General features: G+C 46.8%; 1 protein-coding gene across 6 annotated transcripts in view; it reads left to right on the top strand.

Annotated features, from left to right (window-relative positions):
* Positions 1-10415, top strand: part of LRRC20 (leucine rich repeat containing 20) — a 109967-nt gene extending 99552 nt beyond the window's left edge. For all 6 annotated transcript variants that reach the window (XM_077350485.1, XM_077350484.1, XM_077350481.1 and 3 more), the window contains one exon: positions 8423-10415. In XM_077350485.1, coding sequence (XP_077206600.1) covers positions 8423-8568 — 146 coding nt within the window. In that variant the 3' untranslated portion in view covers positions 8569-10415. The remainder of the gene's footprint in view (positions 1-8422) is intronic.
* The last annotated feature ends 2802 nt before the right edge of the window (positions 10416-13217 follow it).

Raw genomic sequence — 13217 nt, 5'->3', positions numbered from 1 at the left:
GGGGACAGGTTCTGTCTTCAGTTATAGACCCAGAGATCTAGATCTGAAACATATTGTTTTCCTTCCCAGTATGGGAATAGCAGGGACAAGGAAAGAGAGGTACTGCTTTCTCCCCTCCCCTCTGTTGTTAATGACACACACAGGGAAGTTGAATAGAGACCGATGCCAGTCCCTCGGGACCATGTGGTGTGAACTGACCATTTTGCTATGCTTAATGGCAACACTTGCTATTCAAAGCAGACTTTTGATCTCCAAGTCCGTATGAATGCAGAGAACCCTTTGTTCTTTGCATAATCTCATTGGCCTCAGCGTAGTTGCAGGATACCTTGAAGGGGTATTAGAGCAGTGGTCCTTGTTGGGGTGTCAGCTGATTTTATTTTCGTTTTTATCCCCATTCCCTTTTGAGGTTGGAAACTTGTCTTTACACGAACCCGTCTGCTTTGATTAGTGGTTAAAGAGTTAAACAGGATACGGGAGATCAGATTCAGATGTGAACTCTGCCAGGAAGCTTAATGGGGCACTCTCTCAGCCTAGCTTACCGCGCAGGGGCGTTGTGAGGACAAATGGAAGAGAGGAGAATGATGTACAGCTTGGAGAGACGGCATGCTAAAAGTGTAAGTAAATAAATAATGGTTAGCCCAAGACCACAGAACCCACAGAGTATGTAGAACAGGGGTAGTCAAACTGCGGCCCTCCAGATGTCCATGGACTACAATTCCTAGGAGCCCCCTGCCAGCATTCGCTGGCAGGGGCTCCTGGGAATTGTAGTCCATGGACATCTGGAGGGCCGCAGTTTGACTATCCCTGATGTAGGATGTTGAAGAAAACACTGGTTTCAGAGAGAAATAAATCATGTCTCAGATTAATTGGATCATAAATCAAGGCCTTTCAAGTAATTAGTTGGTGTGCGGTATGTCTTCAAAGGACGCTACATAATTAACATTCGGGGGGGGGAGTGTACCCACATTAGCCTCTCTTACAAATGAGTCAGAAACCCCAGTAAAAAAAAATTAGATAGCTTGAATTGCTGGCCTGTTCGGTGCGCTAAATCAGACCTCCTCCAAACGCACCACTGGCAGTCTCCCCCCTCTTATTTGGCGATATTACCAGGTGCCGAGATCTTTCTCCTCCTCCTGTTTGGCGATTCTGGCGCCATATCTGTTTGCCAGCCCTGTCCCTGTTATTTCCTTCTAGGAGGGATAAGGATATGTTTCAAATGTAGACCTCTGGTGGGCCTAGAACTGGAGACAGAACTGTCCCCAAATTAAACTTTTGCCTGCCAGGACAGATTTGATATGTCTCATATCTTTGACACTCTTCTCCTCTGGACTACCTTTTTGTTGTGGTGGCGTTTCACTGGTTCCCCAGCATTATATTGCCTCGGGAATCAAATTGCGACCAGACCAGCACAGATAGGTCGCTTCTGCTTTACCCTCTTGCTCCACCTCTGTCTTTTTGCCTCTCCCTTCCAGAATGATACAGGTGGCACTGGGGGAAGGGAGGTGGTGGTGCTTAAAATGTTTGGGTTCTAACAGGAGTTAAAAGTGTTGCCCCCTTGATTTTATTTTGACTGCTTGAGTCTGCACGTTCTTCAGTCCAGTTGTTTCTGTCATTCCCTTTAACAGACTTTGTTTATGATTTCTTTCTGCCTGGATCAGGGGTAGTCAAACGGCGGCCCTCCAGATGTCCATGGAGTACAATTCCCATGAGCCCCTCAGGGGCTCATGGGAATTGTAGTCCATGGACATCTGGAGGGCCGCAGTTTGACTACCCCTGGTCTGGATTCTCAGTATCTCATGCAAGTTTGTAAAGGACTTTCCATTTTGCCAGGAGAGTGGACCACATTCACACAAACGTGTTTCGTGTTTAATGCACTTGTGTTTCCCTGACAACACATGGTAAGCACTGCGTTATGTTCCCATGTCCTTAAGCAAGGAAGGTCCATTTTCCACAACAGTTCGGGTTGAGGTGGCTGGAGAGCTCTTAGAATTACACCGTCTCCAGGCAACAGAGATCAGCTCCCCCTGGAGAAAATGGCTGCTTTGAAAGGTGGACCATATGGACTTATACCCCACTGAGGTCCCTCCCCTCCCATAATCCCGCCCTCCCTAGGCTGTATTCCCCGAATGTCCAGGTAATTCCCAACCCAGATCTGACAACCTTAACAATAGTTTCCCTAAAGTCTACCTTTTATTTAATCAGGAACAACTTTGCAGTGGTCATCTGGGCTATAGAAAAGGCGGAAGGAGAAGCAGAGTATGGTACTTTCTCCATCGATAGAGGGGCTGACTGTGGCTTGTGATGCTTTGTTGTTCAGCCACTGGTTGACAGGCTCGTAAAGATATTAAAGGAGGTCTGCTTTATATTGGCACCCTTGGTCTATCTAACCTGAGTACTTTCTTCTCTAAGGGCCTCATTCCATGTTACGTTTCTCCAGGAATATCCCCTGGTCAAGAGGCCTGCTATGATAACGGTCCATGCTTTCCAGATGTGCAGCGTCCCAATTGGGAGCCAGACCACACTGTGCAAAGGAAGGTGCTTAGACCTTTCCACCCCTCACTGTTTTCCTGACCCGAAACAGTGCTGGGAGAGGCAGTAGCTATCCCATTGGAGTCTGCATGTGTACTGATTATCAGCATGCTACAATTTTACAACTGTGCAAATAGCACCCTCCAAGGCTATTTCAAGTTAGGAAAATGGTGCAGTGGGGGAGATCTAAGCCCCTTCTCTCTGCCCACACTGTCCTGATCCAAATCCATCCCTATCATTTTGACAGGTGTTCATTAATCTCCAGAAAGTTGACCAGATGAAAGCTTAATCTTCTATGATTACACAGCATGATTACAGTCAATATTTTCTGCAGCTCTTTTATCATACCTGGTGTTTAGACACACATTTCTCTCCTCTTCAAGGCAGCTAAAAGAAAGGAGCTGGAGCAATCTAATGAACCTAGGAGCGAAATGGGAACTGAGGCTGTCTCACGCCTCTGAGAAGAACTGAGTGTACACGGAGCTAACATCCATAAGAGACGGCTGACGACCATATTGGTAGCAAAAAGATCTCCCTGAAAATCACAAGGCAACTTAATGATTATGCACATATGATGTCAGCCATTTCAGTGTTTGCTGTTCTGGACAGTGGTGAACTGATGTCGGTGGATTCACCAGGAGTCATAAGTTCAGAATGGCAGAAGGTTGCTCATTGCAGCATTCCACACCCATTGGATAATGCACTTGAGAAGTAGCTTTTTCTATTCCGCACAGGAAAATTCAGCAGCAAAAGAGCATTGAAAGTGCATTATTTATACAACATATACAGAATGGGTCCTAGCCATGGTGGGCTGATGTTCTTTCTCCTCCCATGGCCAGCCTGCTCTGCTCCAGAGGCCTTGGTGCTTTTCCTCCCAGCCTTGATCTGCTGCGCCTCATGCTAGGGAAACAGCAAGATGGCAGCAAGGGAAGCAAAGATCACATAGACTTCTCACAAAGAGAGCATTCACAATGCTAATGGCTGTCCCAGAACGGGCTCCTGCAGTGGGAAGCCTGAACTCCCTTCATATCCCCCCTCACCATCTCTTCTGGTGTGAGGCAGAGAACAGAAATGTCAACCACACAAGGGTGGTTGTTATATATGAGGTAAAAGTGAATCTAAATGACACCAAGAAGCTGGCTAATACTCAAACCATTGGCCTCTCCAGGTCAATACTCAGCCTGGCAGCTACTCCCTGGGATTTCAGGTAAAGAACTTTGACCTCACCTACTAACTGTTATTTTTAATTCACTTTTAATTCACCTTTCTCCCCAATGGAGAACCAGAGCAGTTTACGTTAGGGTTGGGTGCTTCGGTGTCCAAAGCAGCTGTTCCCACCTGAAGCAGCCCGCAGGGGGGGGGAGGCGCAGGCACTGACATGCCTGTTGGCACACATGCGCAGGTGCTCTGCACATGTACGCCAAGTGGTACAGGAACGCCCACATCTCCCCTCCCTGTGCTGCGGCACTGGGTGCTTCGGGTGGGAATGGCTGCTTCGAACGCCGAAGTACCCAACACTAGTTTACATCATTCCATTTTCTTCTCACAACAGCCCTGCGAGGTACAGTAGGCTGAGAGGTACATTAGAACATACGACTGGCCCCAAGGGCTCCTAGTGAGCACCTGGGAAAGGGTGGGATTTCCTACCTGAGGCTTTTCCACGATTTTCCTTCATATTGGTCTCTGGAAGTTGACATCGAATTTACGCCTGGCTCTCCACACATGTCGTCTCTGAACAGCAATACTGAGGGTTGGTTTTGCATCATGCCATTCACATTTACTTCAGAGGGGTCGGCAGCCGGTCCTGCCTCTCGTGTTTTTTTCGGAGGCACAGGTGGGAAGTACCAACCCCGTCCTTGTTTTTTGTTTGCTCTCATCCACAACCTTCCTCCCCCCTCCCTTCCTCCCTTTCCTGTGGGATAAGTGCCCAAGTGCTCCCCTCCTCCATGTGCTGTGCGGCTCACCCCCCCCCCCCCCCAAGTCTTCTCGGGAGCAGCACAAATTAAAAGAGATTCAGGTGGGTAGCCGTGTTAATGTGAAGTGGCACAAGAAAATTTGAGTCCAATAGCACCTTTAAGACCAACAAAGATTTATTCAAGGCGTGAGCTTTCGTAGTGTGAATAAATCTTTGTTGGTCTTAAAGGTACTATTGGACTCAAATGTTGTTAACTTAAAAGACAGCTTGGGGGAAATGGTATTAAGTGTGCCACTTCAGGCAAGCATCCTGTGCTCTCAGTTTCCTCCTGCCTTCTCCCCCCCCCCCCATATAGAGTATGTTTAAAAAAAAAACACCAAAAAAACCCTGTCATTATGTTAAATCACTCCTGTGTTGTAAAACAAAGAAGGTGTTTTTTGTTGTTGTAGTACTTTGGGAAAGCTGCAGGAGGTTGCTGGGTGAAATTAACATTTGTAGCCTCCCTGCCTGCAACTGACTGGATTTCTCTTCATGAAATTGACAACAAACATTGAGTCTTGCTGTAGGGGGAGATGGGGAGGCAGGGTGTGTGTGTTGTGCTTGTCCTATTTTGTTGTAACATAATCCTGTTCAGTTTTTTTAAAAAAAACAATGTGGAGTGGAGGAGGGCGGGCAGGGGCACAACATGGGTCGGATCTCAAACATCTTTATTTTGAGGTGGGAAACAGTGGAGGAAACCTATGCGACTTTTGAGTTCCACTTTAGCTTACTGCAAATTCCCTCCAAGGGGAGGGGGGTAACTCCCATTTTCTCTGGATTCACAAAATGCGTGGCAATCTGGGAGCACAGTCGGGGCAGCACCTGAATGAGGAGATTTTGCTGTGAAAGTAAGGAAATTCCACACAGCTTTGTGGGTGCTGCTGTGAAATTGTAGTCACTGCAGAAACGGTCCTGTAGTGTTCTTTCACAGAAATTAAACCAAAACTGACCAATGGCACTGGAGATCCATGATTCATGATTGGATATAAATCGGTTTCTTTCTCAGGGTTTATCAGTCCAGTTTTGCCTCTTGTCCCACCATGCCGATCTCGCTCTTTTCCACTGCTCCAGACAGACAAACGCTCTATCCCAGTCTACCTCATAAGGCTGTTGTATAGATGGCACCCCTCCCCCCCCCCCGGCCAAGCTTCTTGCCCTGCCATGTGAAAGGGCCATTGGACCCCACAAAGCGGTCCCGACCCCCAGGTTGAAAACCACCGCTGTAGTCCAACACTCTGACCACTACCTGATCCTATTAATTTGAGATGCCAGGAACTGAACTGGCAAAGCTGAGATTCTGCAACTGAGCAACAGTCCCTCCCTCTTTCTGTGTGTGTGTATGTATGCGTGTATAAAATTATATTTAATGGAGGTGGTGAGCTATTTCCAGGACACTGTCAGTAATCATTACTTAAAGCATTCATTTTCTATGAGTAACGCGATGCGCTGCTTCTTGTTCTGCTTTTAAATAGCAGACTTATTTTGTGGCAGAGGAAGCTGCGTCTGGTGATGCAGGGGCCATTATCAGCCAGAGACTCATTCCTTGTTTATTGACATCTTGTTGGGCTGTCACTGGGGAGTTCTGGCATCAGCCACTTTCTTTCCCACACCGATTCTTCAGCCCTCAGTTAAGAAGAAGAGAAGAAGAGCTGGTCTTTTATACCCTGCTCACGCCAAACACCTTTCCCTTCCTCTCCCCACAACTGACACCCTGTGAGGTAGGTTGGGTGGAGAGAGCTCTGAGAGAGAGGACTGTGACTGGCCCAAGGTCACCCGGCTGGCTCCATACAGAGGAGTGGGGGAGTTAAACTTGGTTCCCCAGAGCCACCATGCCACGGATGGAGGATGGAGCATGAGGAAGACGGGGACCACAGTGGGATATAATGCCGTAAAAATGCCTCCAAAGCATCCATTTTCTCCTGGGAATCTATAGTATGGAGATGAAATGTAATTCTGAGGGATTCCAAGGTCCCATCTGGAGGCTGGCATTTCTTTGAGCTCCCCAGACTAGGGGTGTGCGCTTCAGCTCGGCCGCCTTGGCAATCCCTGAAGCCCGAGGTGGCATGTAGGAGGCCAGCACCATGGTGTGGAGAGGAGGGGCAGCGGCAACATGCCTGCCACCAGCCGCACACAGGCACAGTGCCTGCATGCAGCTGCCGGCTGGTGCACCGCTGCCGCCGCCTCTCCGCACCATGGCGCTGGCCTCCTACACGCCACCTCAAGCTTTGGTGATCACCAGGGTGGCCAAGGCAAGCTGAAGTGCACATCCATACCCCAGATTCCATCTCCCAATTTTCGGGGGTTTCCTACCCTTATCCTTATCCCCCAGAGGAGACATGACTACTCTACCTTTAAAGCATCCTCACTAGTCAAGAGATGCTAAAGGGAGACATTTCTGGGGAGCAGGGAACATGAAATTGATCTTTATGGCTCTTAGACACAACAGTCAGTACCAAACTCAGTTCAGAGTTACAGGCCCCTAACATGGGGGGAGCCAACCCACGTTCCCCACACAACCCTAACTATTGTGGGAAATGGACCAAGCCTTCTTTGTTTAGAAGAAGAAGAAGAAGAGTTGGTTCTTATATGCCGCTTTTCCCTACCCGAAGGAGGCTCAAAGCGGCTTACAGTCGCCTTCCCATTCCTCTCCCCACAACAGACACCCTGTGGGGTGGGTGAGGCTGAGAGAGCCCTGATATTCCTGCCCGGTCAGAACAGTTTTATCAGTGCCGTGGCGAGCCCAAGGTCACCCAGCTGGTTGCATGTGGGGGAGCGCAGAATCGAACCCGGCATGCCAGATTAGAAGTCCGCACTCCTAACCACTACACCAAACTGGCTCTCTTTATGCCTATGTGTTTCTCTTGCTCCTCCCTCTCTTCTCACATGGAGTATAGATTGCAAACAAACTTCAATTTTGATGACACCCAAATGGGTGTACACATTTACCTGGGCAAACTGGAGAACATTTGCCTCCCCTAGCCTGGTTTGTGGACGTGAAGAGCTCCCGTTCGTGTATTTGGATGTCACAGGCTATTGAGAGTTGGCCAGAAATCTTCTGTCAGGCTCTCTGCACGAACAGAGGTGGGGGGAACCAGGGGACTTGACAATCAAGCTGTATTTCTTCCTTTTGCAACAAACTGGGATTTAATTGTGTTCTAGCGCGAACCTTTATAGTTCTGTTCAGTTTTATTTGTTGAATTGCACGTATCTTTTTTAATTGTTTAAGGATGTCCTTGGGACCCAGGAGAAAATGGGAGAAGGAAGGGGAAAGGATTATTCAGTCTTTTGAATGCCATTCATAAATATGGATATGTGCATAGCTTCATTAATTATAAATCGCCATTGATTACGTTAGTTTAGAACTTCATTTCATTGCCTCGTAGCAACAGGGTTGCTGTGGGGATTATAATTTGCATAAGTCTCTGGGGCTGTAGTTTTTAAGCAGTTGTGCTCTAAATGCAGGATTAGTTTTGAGAACATTTGGTCAATCGTCCAACCCAGCCTGTTTTCTGTGTCACTGTTTTATTTTGTTGTGTTTTGGGTTTTTTGCTGCCTGGAGATTTATTGTGGGGCATCAGTAATTAAAAAAAAAAATGTCTGGGTCTACAGAGCTGCTGTTCCCCTGCATCCATTCTTGCCATTGATGATTCTTTTGCCTCCTCATCCTTTTTCGTGGCCGCAGGAGTGCCAATCAGAAAGCAGCCCTCCACGAAGTCTGCATGGAGTCGTGTTCTAAATACATGACGGTTTTTGAGAACTATGTGATCAGTTGTTCAGTCCAGCACTGACTTTCCCCCTGTTTTTCGATGGTTGGAGAGTTAATTATTTTAATTTATTTTAGGAATCCTTCTGGGTTTACATAGTTGATGTTCCCCGGACATCCAATCTTGCCGTTGCTGGTTCTGTGCCTCCTTCTCATCCTCCTCTTTCTTGCTGCAGATGTGCCGGTGGAGAAGCTGGCCTCCATGGAGTCTCTCCAGAGTGTGAACCTGAAGTCCAACCCACTCAGTGAAGAGGTCCGGGTGATTTCCAGACCGCTGATCAAATTTGACCTCCTGACGTCTCCAGCCATTGCCCGTGTCTGAAACGCTGATGACTCGGAGGCAGAAATGCAGTGGGGTTGCTATTTGGTCGTAGTTTTGAAGGGAGAAGGAACGTGGTGTGTGCTGACCTAGGAGAGTCCCGCTAGCTTTCCAAAGCTGCATGAGGCTTCATGGGCTTGCAGTGTGGCAGGAAGCATGATTTTTCGCCAGAAGACAGTGGTTCTTGCTGAAAGGAATCTCTGATAAGCTGTCAGCATATTGAAAGGTCATAATGTCTACCAAAAACAACTGAGTACCTGTGGAAGAACAATGTCTTTAAGACAGACAGCCTTATCTCTTGTCTGGTACTGCAACGGAGTACTGCAGGCATAACCAAAGTGGTGCCCGGGGGCTCCATGGAAACTGCCCACAACTTTCCTGGCATCCACTAAGTGCTTTTGGAAAATGGCCAGGGCTAGGTGGGGCTTTGGCCCAGCAGGGCTTCTGATTGGCTGTATGGTTTAAAAGGCATCCTGTTAAACAGAGCTTCTGCCTTGACCTGACAATTTGTGGTTGGCTCTGTCTCCTGTGGCAGCCATTTTGTGATTCTGCCCATTGCCTAGTGTCACAATTCCAAAGGCTCAAAAAGGTGGGTGTCCCGTGGAATACAGCATTTCCTATACCTGGGGGGCTGTGACGTAGCATTGGCCAGCTGGATGCCTGGCAGACAGCCAGTCAATCTTGGTAGCCCAATTCTACCTCCTCCACCAATTTGAATCAAGAGTCCGATAGAAATTCTGCTTACAGTTTCACTTGCAATAAAAGAGAACTGATTTCAAAAGTTGTGAGAAGGACAAAGATCCTGCTTGTCTCTTCCAGGCTTGGTTGTAAAAATCCAGGCAATAGGTACTCATAGTTTTTATTATAATGCCTGGACAGTGATGATGAAATCAGATAGTATGTGACAAAGTACATTTCTGTATCCTAGACCGTCGTCTCTTAAACAGAATAGACCTTGAGTATGTAAAAAATGTATATAAAGTGACACATCTCTGGTTCAGGGGTTTCATAAACACGTGTGCAGATTCCTTACTGTGTCCTTTAAAAGTAATCCCTCTGATAAATTTTGTGCTGTATGAACAAATATTGCCTTAAATCTGTTGCATTTCAGTCCACACTTCAGTGGCTTCTCGTTCCAGTTTCCTGTGTTGACATGTATGCCACCCATTGTCTTTATATGCTTATATTACCCTCTCTCTCTCTTTAGTCAGGCCTTTCTGAAGAGGAAGAGTCCTGGTTTTTGTAGATTACCTAAATGAAAGATAAGTGGGCATAGCCAGGAAAAGTAACCCGCACAACATTCATAGAAGCAGATCCTCTTTAGGGAAGATGTTTTCCTTCCACCCAGCAAGTATAAAGTTGTCCTGCTTAAAAAGAAACTTTTTGCTGAAACTTGTGCCAACAAAGGCAGTTATGCTGAACAACTCTCTGCTTTAACAACAGAGCCCCTGGGGGGGGGGGGGAAGTGGCCGTGGAAAATGACTAGACTCATTCATTGTTCACCAGGAAGGCAATGACAACCCACTCGTGTGTGGAGCATTGATGCTCATGGACACTTTTTTACAAAAAAAAGAAGAAGCCTTTTACTGGGATTGTTTGTTTGTCTTTAAAAAGCCATTTCCAGCAGCACAAGCACAGGGATTTAAGTTCTGGGTCTGATTAGCTGAAACACGGTGGCCTGCCCCTAGGGGCTCAGCTTGCTGGCTGCTACACAACTAGGGATTTCTTTTGTTTTCTTTCTTCAGCATTCATAGTCTTAGAGAAGTCTTCTCTCCGTGTGTTTCTGTGTGATTGGTTGGCTACAGTGACCTATTGCTGAAACAAATAAAGAGTCTAAGGCTTTTAAAGTCTTTCTGCCAATGCCAGTTTTATTGAGACGAACGAGATGTCTGCAGCAGCACAGGGTTCGCTTGAGGATTTCTGCGTGGTAGAAACGTGGCAATTCGGGGCATGTCTGTAATCACCAGAGTCGTCTAAATACAAGTGAGACTTTTCTGCAGTTCATACTTAATTCTGTGCCCTGTCCCATTTAGCATACCACTCCCTGTTTTCTTTAAAGTCAGAAGGGACGTAGCACAGTGGTAGAGCATCCACTTGGCCTGCAGAAGGTCCCAGGTTCAATCCCCTGCTTCTCCACTTAAAGTGCAGTGAGGGATGTGAAAGACCTCAGCCGGAGCTGCTGGAGTGCGGCTGTTAGTCTGAGCAGATAAAACTTATGTTGATGGACGGATGGTCAGTAGAAGTTCATGTAATTCAGTACAATTCATGCGAGTCAGAAGTGATCGGGTACTTCTTGGAATACCTCGTAAAATGGATACCAGCTATAACTGTGAAGTTTTATCGTGGAGGCCACAATCCATGGGATTTGCCGGTTTCCTATCCCTCTTTTAACTTTTCCAATAGTATTTACTTAACTTTGATGCCTGTTATGTAGCCAAGCAAGTGGCTCGAGGTCCCATTTCTGAGAGCCTTCTGCAAAACCGACTGGCCTGGATGGACGAAGGCCCACTCTTGAACAAGAGGCAGCTGGGTGAGTTTATGTGAGTGAATGCATTTCCTCCTAATAAAAGTTAAGGTACTGTCACATCTCAAACGGTCATTTTTTCTGTCCCTAATCCTTGTAATTTTCCCATCCCTTTTGCAGACTCCTCCATTACAAGATACATTCAAGAACATTTCTCACATCACATTCCCCGTTAAGACACCTTGTCTCGCCTTCATCCTTTCATTCCCCTTTTCATAACACATTACAACTCCCTTTCTTGCCTCCCTTTCAAAAAAATGACAGCCTATGATTCCCACCACTATAGAGGTTCACATTTTGTACCATTTGAAAAGAACAGCTTTTGGCCATCCTGAAAATCTGCCATGAGAAAGTATTCAGGTATTCATTTCTTGGGACTTTTCTTTGTACAAAAGAGAGAACCACAGAGGGACATGATAAGAGTGTGTGTGGGATACAGTGTGTGGCCAGAAAGATCCTTTTCTTCCTCTCCCAAAATACTACAATTTAAGGGCATCCAATGAAGTTGATGGGCTGTAGAGCCAACACAGAAAAATGAAAAGACTTTACACAACAAGTGATAAAAATGTGGATTTCGTGGGCCAAAGACGTCGAGCTTTTCCACATGCTTGACTTACTATTGATTTTTTTGACACGCGAACTACAAGCATTTGAATCGGTTTGGGAAAGTTCATCCACATTGTAAATTTTCACAGTTGTGCAGTCAGCTTATTTTCTTCCATGTGTGCCTTAATAATCAGATTTCTCAAGGAAGTGTGTTGTCATTAGCCATAACATCATGGGTGATGTGATCACACTACCTACTTTCTATTTTTGGGGTGTGTACATGCACGCATTGATATATCGATATCATGGGTGCAGTTTTTTTAAATGCTAAAATATGGACCTCTTATGCATGGTGCTACTGCTGTTTCTTGTGCTGGAGCAGCATGCCCCGTCATTTCCTGTGTATGAACAGGGGGAGATTCCCCTGATGGACACAGTCCGCACTGGATGTCAGCATGTACACACATGCCGCTGGGGTGGAAAAGTTCCACCATGCTTTGCCGTGGTGGCAGAAAGGTTTACCAAGGTGGGATTGCATTGTGATGCAATCCCACCTTCCTGGAAGTTAAAAAAAGCCCCATTTGGCTCCATGTCGCCACAAAGCACTGCGGAGCTGAATGGGGCATTTTCTGTCCCTCCTGGGACTCTGGAAGGCCCGACTCTTCCCTGGGCACACAGACCTGGCCCGGCATGCTCACCAGTTGCGCCTGCGATGAAAAAGGGAAGGCAGAAACTTCCACATTCCTTTTGCATTGGGTGCCCAAAAGCAGGCCAGGGCCAGGCTAGCACTGTCATGCGTAAATGGGGATTAGCTCTGGCCTGGACTTTTCTCCCCATGTGGAATCAGTCATGGATATTTCAGTGTACCGAAAACACTCATCCAAGGTGGAGGGGAGGGAGTGATCGAAAACTAGACTGGAGGTGGTTGAGGCAAAGAAATTGACAGAAACATGTATGAGGAAAGAGGCAACTCAAAATCAGGGTTAAAGTCTCAAATGAATAGGAGGATTTCTGCATGGGAGAAACATGGGGGACACACTTGCACAAAATGAGAAAACTAAAGGAACACAAATGTACGTGGAAATCAAGAAAAACTGAAGCAATGTGAGGCCAGAATTGGCAAAAAAAAATCCCATAGTGGTGTGGAAAGCCCATTGTGATGGTCACAGGCATAAATATCTTAAAAAGAAGAAGAAGAAGAGTTGGTTCTTATATGCCGCTTTTCCCTACCCGAAGGAGGCTCAAAGCGGCTTACAGTCGCCTTCCCATTCCTCTCCCCACAACAGACACCCTGTGGGGTAGGTGAGGCTGAGAGAGCCCTGATATCACTGCCCGGTCAGAACAGTTTTATCAGTGCCGTGGCGAGCCCAAGGTCACCCAGCTGGCTGCATGTGGGGGAGTGCAGAATCGAACCTGGCATGCCAGATTAGAAGTCCGCACTCCTAACCAAAAGGAGATTAGGCAGATTCATTGAGGATAAGTCTATCAGTGGCTACTAGCCCTGGTGACTAGAAGAAAAAGAATTGGTTTTTATACCCCACTTTTCTCTATGCTGAGGAATCTTGATGCAGTTTACAATCTC

This window comes from Paroedura picta, chromosome 8, assembly GCF_049243985.1.
Source record: "Paroedura picta isolate Pp20150507F chromosome 8, Ppicta_v3.0, whole genome shotgun sequence".
Taxonomy (NCBI): Eukaryota; Metazoa; Chordata; class Lepidosauria; order Squamata; family Gekkonidae; genus Paroedura; species Paroedura picta.
Note: the sequence above shows the minus strand (reverse complement) of the source record. Positions and strands in the feature narration are given on the sequence as shown.